The 12,940-nt window shown below is 41.6% G+C and overlaps 1 protein-coding gene across 1 annotated transcript in view; it reads left to right on the plus strand.

The window, feature by feature from the left end:
* LOC149298082 (glutamate receptor ionotropic, kainate 4-like) overlaps positions 1-12,940 on the plus strand; it is a 168,076-nt gene that overhangs the window by 31,418 nt on the left and 123,718 nt on the right. Inside the window, exons 2-3 of the mRNA XM_089487973.1 lie at positions 2,712-2,876; positions 6,236-6,333. Coding sequence (XP_089344099.1) covers positions 2,712-2,876; positions 6,236-6,333 — 263 coding nt within the window. The remainder of the gene's footprint in view (positions 1-2,711; positions 2,877-6,235; positions 6,334-12,940) is intronic.

Genomic DNA, 12,940 nt, shown 5'->3' on the forward strand with positions numbered 1-12,940 from the left:
AAGATGACACATTTCATCCCCACTAAGGAATCCCTGCTGTTTAACCACTGCCTTTCATCTGCAAACCAATGGTCAGACCCAAAGAACTAATTAAACCTTCGAACAATACATCAGCTGTTCATACCTGAGAACTTCTTCACTCCGGCTACCCTTGCGGGACGCGGCCAGGACCGCCCCGACGTTGCTTTCAGCTCTGAACTAATGCGCAATTTTAGTTGAGGGTCATAAACATTTCTGGGAACTCCAGGAGAAGTGCCACTTCTCTGTTTGTCCTGGTCAACACCCAAATCTTCCGGGTCAGGGGAATAGGGGCCTGGCACGCCCCACTCCCTTTCCACCCCAGGGATATATACAAATATTTTTAACAAAACAGAGCAAGAAATCAAGTGCAACATATGGTACTAAAAGTGTGTATTAAGCGCCAAAAATAATACATTGTTTTTACCCTACAGAGGGATCGATATTTAAGGTTCCTATATCTTTTATTGATAAAATGTGTGTTTTGGGCCCCTGAGAGCAGGTCGGGTCTTTGTGTCGTGCCTGGCTCGTCTTATTGAGGTTATTAGGCTTGAATGTGGCTATTTACTAGGTGGAGCTTTTTACCAGGGAGACTGAGAATGAGATCAAAGGAAATATACAAAACAACTCTGAAGTTCTGTGAGTAGTAGACTTTGTAACCGAAACCAAGGGATCTGCCAGGACAACACCATTGCTGCCTTCCTTGTAGCGTAAGCCAGCTACAAGATGGGTAGCGGCACACATTCTCAAACTAAAAGTGCTCCTCTTGGGAAAAAGTCTCTCAAAAGAATTGTACCACCAGTCAGGAAACAAGCAAACACACTTTATTGGGAGTAGGCGCAATTATATAGCCACTTTAAAAGGAAAAACAAGGGAAATGGAATTGCCATCCAACAAGAAACAAGAATAACTTACAAATAACAAAATGGGAAGGGATTATACAGGCAACGTTGGCAATTAATCTAATGACATAGACAACAATAGTAAATAAACATCAGTAAAGGAATTATGGAAATAACACATAAATGTAGACTAGACAGTGAGTCATTATTAATACACATGCAAATGTAAAAGATGACAAAAGCACACAAAATAATACAATCTAGCCCCTGCCAGTCAATGTAAAAATGCAGTCCTAATAATTTTCCTAACATCTGGATCCAGCATCCATTATATTCTTCAATTGACATTAATTAGAAAGTACACCATTGTAGTATGGGTTGGCTGGGTTCCCAGATTAGATTGGAAACATGTCTATTGTGCACATAACATGAAACAGGGAGTCAAAATGCTTGCTGCGATTTCATTTTTCTTGACTGTGCAAATGCAATGTGTTTCTCTTGTATGTTGCCTACTTTGACTTTAGTTAGACTTTTAGTTAGGAGGTTAGACAAAAGATTTTAGTCTAAAATCTATATATTGAAATGTATATATATGAAATGCATATATATATTTCAGACATTTAGTCTCAAATGTATATGCAATAATGTATCCATTTTAGTGATCATACAAACTGCGTACCTCATTGAATAGCTTGGAGGGTAGGCTTTTCTATAGCTTGAATGTAGAGTTTTCTGTGAGATTGTATTGTAAATGTACAATCATTGTATGCAGTATAGTCAGGTCATTGAATTGCTTGCTGTGCTTTTTTTAGTATTTCAACCTCAATATGTCTTCCTTTTCTAGGGACCTACATTCTTCATTTACACCTCCTATCCTTATTAAGATGCTGATTGTTGGAAAGTTAAATGTAATTTGTAATTAGATGATGATGGCTCTACTACAAGCTGCCACCAATCTGACCTTCCATTAGGTGAACTTTTAAACTAAATATCTCCAAAACATTTACACTGATTGTGTATAAAAATTACAAGCTATAGGCAGTTTTACTAAATTCAATTATTTATGTCAAAAATGAGATATACAGATCTTCCTTAAAGAATGATAACAGGAAAAAGAAAATTATATCTAATATCCAAAATTATAGCTTAAAAAAACAAAGAAGGAACTGCCATGGAATGAAACTGAAGTGGATAATAATCTTGTTAATTTGAGTTTCTAACCATGGCTAAAGAGTTTTTGATGAAGGAGGGGGAAGACAATTTAAAAAAATGTGTGGAGGGATTAATCCAGTATTTTGTGTGAAGCAATTAACAAAAGGATTGAAGTATTTTAAACCTCATTTAAAGAGGTGTTAGTCTAAGTGAATTATATAATTAGGTTTATCAGTATGAGCCTGAAGCTGCCTTTCTGACATAACAGTAGAATCCTTTCTTTAGACCCTTTAAAAATGACACACAAAACATGGACAGACAAGCATATACTAAACACTCCCAGTAATTTAGATCAAATAAAATATACAGTACGTAGAGCTTGATATTTTGGTCCAGAAACACAATTTCACTGTGACCACTTTTATAGCTACTACAACAGACTATACGGCAAAGTTGCTGGATGGAAACATAACCCAGTATAATTTTTCATATTGCCTTTTCACTTTTTTATGTATACATTATTCAGCACCCTATGTAAATGTATATATTTCAATACTCAGTAATATGCGGCCTTCTTACATGCTATTTATTAAAAACGTTGGAAGGGTTCTGTGAGTTCCTCTTTGAGTTGCCTTATTTCACATATGCGGGCAATGGGGACTACTAATGATAGATTTTTTTTTTGCATTGTTTTAACAGCTGCAATTTTGGATGACCCTATGGAATGCAGCAGAGGAGAAAGACTTTCCATAACATTGGCTAAAGACAGAATAAACCAGGCACCAGAACGGCAGGGGAAAGCCAAGTTGGAAGTGGACATTTTTGAGCTCTTAAGAGATAGTGAATACGAGACTGCAGAAACTAGTAAGTACTCACTCTGTTTCTCAATACAATAGTTTTACTCTTTTATAGTATTTTGTTTAGTGGCTTAGAATTATTAATATAACTTAATGAATGGTACAGAAAAATCTATCTATTCAGTGTAGCGATTCCCCTGTAATAACCAAAAGCATTTATAATGACATTTTTCATTTAAATCTTAGTGTGTATGTGTAAGTATGCAAGTGTGTGCTAGTGCAAATATCAGTTACCAGACAAGGGTCCAGACACTATTAACCCCTTTGCATCCGGTGACGTACCCCAAGTTGGCTCATCGGTTCTGTGATCCACGGGAGCAATTCTGCAGGCTCAATACGAAGGAAGGGGGCTGTGTGTTGCTGGGGTCCCCACACGAGTGTGGGAACCTGCCACAGCACTCCCCTGCTGCATGAGCGATAGTGCGACGTTAACATCTGCCAGGATCAACGTCAGTGGCCTAAACTTGTCACTTACAAATGATCTGATAGCTATACAGAAGTTTGAAAACTGAAATGCACATGTTCCAGTTTTGACTATGCAATGTCTGAGAAATATGACTTATTCATGTATATGGGGTATTGCTGTGCTCAGGGGTGTTACTAAACACAAATCAAGACCTTTTTTGTTCTTTCAAATAAACACGGTGAAACCCAAAAGTGGATCTGAAAAATGTTTTCTTTTTTGTTAAAATCATTTTGGAAAACGCTGGTGTGGAATCAGCTAAAGGCCAATATGCCCCTAACTAGATTCACTGAGATGTCTAGTTTTTGGAAATATATAGTTTTAGGGGGTTACAATGAAATATGGGACATCTACCATGTCTCAAATGAGACATGGACCCAACAAACTGATCTGTCAAAATTCCATGTTTGAAAACTGTAATGCGCATGCTCCAATTTTGAACACGCAGTGTCAAAGACATGACCTATCCGTGCATATAGGGCATTCCTGTACTCAGGGGGTGTTTCTGAATACAAATCACACGTTGTTTTAGTAATTTCATGTACCAAGGGAAAACCATTTACTGAAATACTGTGTTTGGATAAAATGGGTTTGTTAAAAATGAAAAAAATTTAACTTTACTGCAATGTTTAGGACAGACTGGCGCTAAAATTGTTAAATCAAAAGTGTTAATTTGCCCCTAGTAAAATACTTTGGGATGTCACCTTTCAAAAAATATATACTTTTGTTTAGCAGTTTTTCTTTTTCTGGTGGCTTTTGCAGTGTAACTCCAAGCATACCACATCTTTTAAAAGATCTTGTTTAGAAACAGCGATGTGCGTCATTCATATTTAACCCTGTAAGTGCCCAAATAAATTAAAATACCAGGCATATGTGGTGTTTTCAAAAACAGGACAAATACTTAAATACACTTTTGGTGTTTTTTCCCCATTTGCACTGATAATGTATAGTTTGGTGAAACTGAACATTTTTCCTTTTTTTCCCTCATTTTTCATACTAAATGATTGTTGATATATAATTATTTTTTCAAAAGAAAGCCCTACTTTGCTGAAAAAACCCCCAATATATAGTGTGTGGGTGCACTAAATAAGTTAGTGGACAATCAGAGTTGTTTCAATGTAAAAAAATAATATTTCTGTCGCGACCACGAACACCAAGGCACTCACCGCAGAAGTTCTTCTGCTCCGAAACCCCTCACCAAGGGAGACCCTTAGAGACAGGGAGTGAAGGCTTGGATGATTCCAACAGTGAGGAGGCCTGATGCAGGTGGATAAATTAAGGGCCGAGTTGGTGTGCAAGGTGCAGAAGCCCCGGCAGCCGGAGCCGGTAGGCAATAGGAGCTGAGCCGGGGTTAATTCCGGTAACGTGCACAGGATGGCCGGGTCGGTAACAGAGCAGGTAATCAGACGAGCCAGGTCGGTAACAGAGCGGGTAATCAGGCGAGCCAGGTCGGTAACAAAGCGGGTAATCAGACGAGCCAAAAAACTGGTAACCAGGATAAGCAGGATAAGGTACAGAATCATCAGGCAAAAGAATCGTCAGGCAGGCAAGGGTCAAAAACTAAAGCAATAATAACAGCAGCAGCAGCTCAGGATACTCAGACCACAACAGGGTACAGAATGAAGCAGTTCCTGGGTTTTTAAACTTGGCGCCCTTACAAGCTCCGCCCCCTGGACCGCGTCATCATAGTTCTGGGCAATCTCCCAGAACTCCGCCTCCGGACCCATCCAGCCGCGCCCCCATCAATACAGACAGGAGGAACGCCACTGGACCGGGAACGGGTAAGTACCGTATACTGGGGATCAGTGCTCCATCGGGCATCATGATGCCGGACGGCATCACTGTCCCCAAATCCCACCTTCAAACCTCGATGCCGACGATCGGAAACCCGATCGTCAGCATCGCTGGAGACAACAGTAACCCCCGGAGCCGGGCGCTCGCGAGCGGTCCTCCGCCCGCGAGCACTCGCCACCGGGGGAGAGACCAAGACTCCTCGACGCCGGCGATCGAGGACTCGACGGCCCGCGTCGAGAGGGATACCCGTCACCCCCGGTAGCGGCTGCTCGCGAGCGGTCCTACGTACGCGAGCACCCGACACCGAGGGAGAGATTGCGACAATTTCTTTTGTACAGCCTTTTGTTCCTCACACAAATAGCGGAGAGTGCTATTGTTTGCGCAAACCAATGTAGACCCACCTCCCATTGGTTATTTTCGTTACCACAAGCACAGATGTTTGCAAGGGCTTTTCTTATGTTGAGGGTACAGCCAGCGGGGTTTACACGTGGCTTGGCCCTGTGTCAGTTTGTGCTGCTCCAATTCTCTGCTTGTCCACTTCTTTAAAGTGGGAGGTAACTATGCAAATATGTTAGCTCTGGACTCTTATTTGCATATACATTAATCTTAGGACCTCATGCAATGCGCTTTTAATTTGCTTGCATAAAAAATAAGGTGCCTGTCAGCATACAAACATTTTAAATCCGCTGAGCATTTTATAGATAAGGCCCTTGTCCTGTATTATTTTTCATGTTTTTTCCCAAATATGGTTTACAATTTTCCTTATGTTGAAAATGTACATTGACCATTGAATGACCTTCCATTGAAGCTTTTTAAGTAAAAATTGGCAAAATATGTTGAGGTTCAGGGGCAAATCTACTTGTGCACTGTGCAGGTACCCAGAAAGAAAACTGAGCTGCATGTGAGGTAAGTTGGTGAGAGACAGTGAGGGAGTAAGATGATTAGGGATGAGTGTATATAGTTAGAATCTATGTTTAAGTCTGTGTAAGCATAAGTGTGTATGTTTGAGTGTGAGTGAGCAAGCATGAATGTGAAAGTGTGTGGGAGAGGCAGTGCATGCTAGCATGTATCTCTGTTTCCAGTAAATGTTCTTTACCACTTTATTGCAGTGTGCCAGATCCTCCCCAAAGGAGTTTTGGGTGTCCTGGGCCCATCTTTTAGCCCATCATCAAGCTCCATCATAAGCAACATCTGTGGAGAGAAGGAGGTTAGACCTCACTAGCCAGGTTGTGTAAACGCATACACTCATTGTACCCCAATCTGTTATTCAATAAACTGCTATGACATCATGGTTTAATATATCATATTTCTTCTTTTTTATTTTTCTAAATTTCTTCATATAAAATATTATTGCATATCCCTCTTATTCTTTTAAACATTTCCCTGCGCTTTGTTTTTTCTGACTTGTTATGATCCTCTGTTTTAATTATACTCTGTCATTCTTTATTTTTATAATAACTTGTTGTAAGTAGCCTACTTACCGTCAAACCAGCTAGACAAAACATAAAATATATTATGATGTAAAACAGTATCTTCCTCATCCCTGGACCAGAGTTTCCTCACAGGCAGAATTTTTATATGCTTCTACTGTTTTTTGTGTTTTCCAGACCACAAATTTCCAATGTACCATTTATATTTACACAAGACGACACAATGATCTTGTGATTGTGTAAGACAGCGAGTGAGCACAATGTTAGGCACCGCAAATTAATGAAAACCCAGAAAATTGTTGCAAAATACCCATGGGTCAATTCACATACATACAGTTGTATGATTCATTAGCTGTTAAATTAACGGTTCTTGTGCATTTGGATTCATATGAACTTTAAATTTAACATATTTTGTGTAGTTCATGTATTCATACAATTTCCCGAAAAAAAGGTGGAATCTCCAACAAAACCAAAGAGGGAATGTGAAACCTGTCAATATTAGTTATAATTTTGTTCATTTGTTTTGTTGCCATTACAACCTATTTTGGCAGGAAATGTGGGAAGGGATTGTATGTGGGAGGATACAGAATAAGTGATTGATAGATAGAAGTAGCCAAGACAATCCTGGCATGAAGTAGGGTGAAACAGATGAGAGTTAGATTCCACAGTGTCAGTCCGTGTTAGATAGGCATTACAGTTAGACAGTGTTAGACAGAAACTCAGTGTCAGCCTGGCTGTAGTATTGGCAGCTTATTTCCCATTCTACAAGTAGTGCAAATGTGCTATTAGTACAGAAATTAGATTGTTGGGGAGATTTTAAAAGCTGCACAGATTTGCAGACAAACCAATTAAAGACAATTTATTGTCATACTTTGCATTGCAGCAAAATGACCCCCCCCAATGCTTTTGATTTAATAATTGCTTATTGTGAGGGCTTTTTTAATTTAAAACCCCAAGGCATTTCCTCAAACACCTGGGTTGTGTTTCATTAGTACACTTACAAAAGAAACTCAAATCCCATCAGCCCAAGAAAAAACAAATGTCTGTATTAGGGCTGCTTCTAATAATCTAATTTTCATAATCGATTAGTTGGCTGTTTTTTTTCGATTAATCGGATAAAAAAATAAATGTACATTTTTCATTTATTTAAAATAATTTCAGAAACAAACAGGATGTTAAAAACAAACAGCGGAATAAAAAAAACTTTGAGAAAAATGCATATATTGTTTTTATTTCCAAACCTGCCACCCCAGTTATGCACATTTGAGCCCAGGCTTGCCACACTGCCTTATACCCCCAGATATACCACATACCCCCAGATATGTCACTCTGCCCTCCCCACATATGCCTTATACCCCCAGATATGCCACTCCGCCCTCCCCACATATGCCTTATATCCCCTGATATGCCACTCTGCCCCCAGATGTGCCTTATACCCTCAGATATGCCAATCTGCCCCCGATATGCCTTATACCCCCAGATATGCCAATCTGCCCCCAATATATGCCACTGTGCCCCCCGATATGCCTTATAAACCCCTGATATGCCACTCTGCCCCCCTGATATGCCTTATTTCCCATTAATGCCACTGTGCCTCCCAAAATATGCCTTATAACCCCCTATATACCACCGTGCCCTTGATATGCCCCCCAGATATGCCTTATACCCCTAGATATGCCCCTCCGCCCCCAAATATGCCACTGTGCCCCCCAAATATGCCTTATAACCCCTTTTATACCATTGTGCCCTTGATATGCCCCCCCCCCCACACCACTGTGCGTAGACAACCTTTGCTTCTGGCCGGCACTTTCGCTGGAGCTTCTGTGGCTGAGCACCGGAAGGTCATGTGACACCGGTGCTCCATCATAAAAGCCCCAGTGGAAGTGCTGGCAGTAGCAGAGGATGTCTGCGCGCATCGCACAGACGGCCACCGGCTGCCAGAGAGAATGATTCAGGTTCCCTGCAGCGCTGCGGCAGATCCTCCTCTCTGGCAGCAGGCGAACGTTGCGCAATGCGCGCAGATCACCTCCGCGGTGCTGGCCGATACTTCCGCCGGGGCTTCTATGGTGGAGCACCGGATGGTCACGCTGGTGCTCCATCATAGAAGCCACGGCGGAAGTGGAGGACAGTAGCGGAGGTTGTTTGCGTGCATTGCACAGACACCCCCCACGGCTGTCAGAGAGGATGATCCAGGACCCCTGCAGCGCTGCAGGGTATCTGGATCTGAGTGTATTTGCTCTGAAAAACCCCTCATCCTATAATAGATAAAATAGATTCAACTAATCAATAAAGAAATTCGTTGGCAATGATTTTCATTAACGATTATATCTATTAGTTGTTGCAGCCATAGTCTATATTGTGGTGGGAAAAAAATAAAATTTTGACCCAACGTTAAGGTCATACAGGGACAAGCTCATACTCTAAAGTAGAAAAAAGTAGAGTACTTGACTTACAAGTGACCTGGTGTTGCGAGAGACGGAATCCAGAATGTAGAAGGATACATAGTAGGAGGCATCAAGTACAGAGACAAAGATAAATGTAAGCCATGCCTGCAGGGTCCACATTTAGGCTTGGTCTAGTGGTGCAGGTGAGTAGGTGGATCCAGGTGACAGGTGTGCATGGCAAACATTGCAAGCACAAAACAAAGACAGGAAAGAATAACACAGGCCAGCTATAGGACCTAACACTAATGAAAACACATAATAAGTTTAGTTTATCATAAGTGCCAGCACTTTACATCAGGCAAGTCCTAAGACTTACCCTAAACTAAAAACATAACACCTAAACCAAAACAGGAGAAAAGAAGCAAGGTGCTTACTTGTAGCAGGTAGGCAACAAACAGAGTAACAGGATGGAGCAGGTTAAATGCAAGCAGCAGAGAAACACAAAGTTAGGCACAGACCTTCAGAGAACTGGTTGCATACTACTGCAGTACAACTTAAATAATCTCCCAAGTGCCATGTACCCATTGACACAAGAAATATAGTTATGTAGCATACCTGGGGGATCCACCCTGGTTGACACTCATTTGGGGGATGCCCAGTGTGCCAGGGGATGGCTGAGCAGATGTCTTTGCTGCCCCATGGCAGCCTAACATGGGCCTGCAGGTTATCCCTGTGGAGCTCTGCAGGAGCGGTAAGGGGGTGCGAGAGTCTGAATGGGTAAATTAATGAATGAGGCTGTTTCAGGGGCAGAGGCCTACCACGTCAATGTCTGGCTTAATATATAGTGATGAGAGTAATGCTGCACTACCGTCAATGCCTAGCTCAGTGTATAGTGATGTGTTATGCTGTACCATATCTGTTCAGTAAATGGTATTTATTTAAACTTATCAATAAATTAAATAAGTTCATAATTTATTTTTTCAGATTTCTATTTTTTGCCAATATAAATTTTTTGTGGGTATCTTTGCATTTTAAGGTGGAGAGGGGTGACATATACAGGATCCGCCCTGGTGGCAAATACTCTAGGCTCCTTACACTCAAAAATATCAAGGTGGATAATGCATATTTAAAAATGAAATGTCAGAATGTCTAGACCCCGCTGTAAACAGTATATTTGAATCCATTGCATTCAAATATACTGTTTATATATATAAGCCTTTCATAAGGCTTTTCATTGCCCACCAATTCCTTACATATATTGTCAACATCTTTTCCAGATCTTACAGTAGATACTTATAAATCTGCCTCACTAACAAGAATTAGTGCACCTTTAGGCCCTTTAAAATAATTCTCTCTCAAAATCTAATAATTAGTTCTACAATGCTACAAATCAGCATATACCTTAGATTTCTTTTCTGAATCTAAAATCCACCAAATGTCTTTATCAAATATTACAGCAGTATGTAGAGACTGAAGAGGTAAAATCAAGATTCATTCAATGGAAATATACTTAAAACTTCATCCATATCCAGCTTTTAGTAGTGACCCTTTATATTTAATTATTAACCTGAAAAAAAATGTAGTTTTCCTTGACATACTAGTTGCTTTATACTAGATAGATAAAACCCATTGCTCACATATTTTGATGGATGGAGGTGCTCGTTTTGTGGCTAGAGAAGTGTGGGGGACTTAGAGCTGCTATGATGACAAGAGTTGACCTTGGACTGTTCTTAGTTTATGCCTCTGTGTCGTCCCTCACTACTTGATCTTATTGGGTACGACCTAGGCTTGCCTGACCTTGTCTGCCAGTTCCCCAATCTGCCTCCTGCCGCCTGCCGGTTCCCCAGTCTGCCTGCTTCTGCCTGCCGTCTCCCCAGTCCGCCTGCTGCCGCCTGCCGGTTCCCCAGTCCGCCTGCTGCAGCCTGCCGGCTCCCCAGTCCGCCTGCCACCGTCATACGGTTCCCCAGTCCACCTGCTGCCACCTGTTGGTTCCCCAGTCCGCCTGCTGCCGTCAGACGGTTCCCCAGTTCACCTGCTGCCATCAGACAGTTCCCCAGTCCGCCTGCTGCCGTCAGACGGTTTCCCAGTCCACCTGCTGCCATCAGACAGTTCCCCAGTCCGCCTGCTGCCGTCAGACAGTTCCCCAGTCTGTTGTCAGTCCTGTTCCTGTAGAGGGTGCCTAGGAAGGCTATTGTTGCAGCAGACAGCTGTCTGCATCCAGGTACATCTACACTTGCCTTCCCCATGCAGGGTTCTGATCCCCAACCTGTCCCTGCAGAGACTCTTACCAGACCCGGTAACTGCAGTCATAGCAAAATCTTCCAGCCTTACTGTGGAGACTGCAGGGACACATTTTCCTATATCCCTGCATCTGCAGCAGGTAATCCCGCTGACCACTCATATAGAGTACAAAAAGGGAACTTTTAATAATTGATCAAGGAAGGGAAACACCTACAACTCACAGGACGTTAGATGCAGGGTGGCTTCTGCTCAAGACCTTCTGCATAAAATACCAGTAGCAACCAAGCCCACAGTCAAGGTCCCCAACAAATTCAGGGCTACACTTGCATCCTCTCCCTGCCTTGGTACCATAATGTGCTGTACAATCATGCACCTAGAGGCTCTCTCTGCTGAAAAATGGGCTACATGGAGGAACCAGAATCATTGATTGTATTGTGGGAGAAGGGCCAATACATAGGTTTCTGTCCTATCAAACCTCAAAATATTTCTTCTGCCCTCAAAGTGAAAACTGACATCAAGCAAATGTCATCCAACAGAGATAATGCTATCTTGGCACCTACATTCCAGAGCTCCCACAAACAGTTATAAGCCCCAATGTATAGCAGGCAAAAACTGAAGGATACTCCTCAGCAATGTTCCCTTTAATTTTTCTTGGGTGGTGTGCGCAGAAAATTTCTGTTGTGCAAAATTTTTCCCCAAAAAAATCACATTGCAAGGGGGGGAGCTATATATTTCCCACCCTTTTGACTCCATGGTCTATTTTAAAGGTGAAATTCTCACCGCAAAAGTTAATTATGAGTGAATCACGAGCGGGGGCTCTGGGCTGCATAAAGGATCAATATATATATATATATATATATATATATATATATATATATATACATATATATACATACATATATATATATGTGTGTGTGTATATATATATGTGTGTATATATATATATAATTTTTTTTTATTGGGAAAAACGTTAGGCAACCATTGACAGGGGTACAGCATAACACCTATCACTATATACTGAGGCACACATTGACTGGGGTACAGCATAACACCTATCACTATATACTGAGGCAGACATTGACGGTGTTGCAACATAACTGCTATCATTATATACTGAGCCAAATATTGACAGTGGTGCAGCATAACTGTTGTTATATACTGAGGCACTCATTAACGGTGGTACAGCATAACTGCTATCATTATATACTGAGGCAAACATTGACGATGGGGCAGCATAACACCTATCACTATATACAAAATTGGACAAAAAAAACAACAACAATATTATATATATGTATATGTATATATATATAATTGCTAACAGCAATCACACTCCTATCATGTCCAGGCAGCCAGTACATGCTGGAACCTGGGCATCATATTAATGTGATTACAGCCTCCCTATGCCATGCTATCCCCCCCCACTTACACATCCAAACTACAGCATAACACCCATCACTCTCACACACTTACTAATCTCACTTAATGTTTTCCTACCTTTCCTCTGTTACTTTTCCTCCTCCTCTTCGTTCTTCCTCTTGCCTTTTCTTCTTCTTCTGTGTCCTGTCCTTCCAGTGCAGTGAAGATGGTGGGCGTGGCTTCAGTGCTGTGCGCCGGGATCTGACATCAAATCTTGACGCACAGCATCGGTTGCCGCGCGCATCGCAAGGGAGCAGGATCGGAGGTCTGCATTAACAGACCTCCCACTCCCTTGATTGATTTTAAGCCGGTTGGGGTGAGATTTTTGATCTCCCCAACC

The sequence above is a fragment of the Sceloporus occidentalis genome, unplaced genomic scaffold (genome assembly GCF_023333645.1).
Source record: "Sceloporus occidentalis isolate IW3139 unplaced genomic scaffold, rSceOcc1.0.p SCAF_35, whole genome shotgun sequence".
NCBI classification, from domain to species: domain Eukaryota; kingdom Metazoa; phylum Chordata; class Lepidosauria; order Squamata; family Phrynosomatidae; genus Sceloporus; species Sceloporus occidentalis.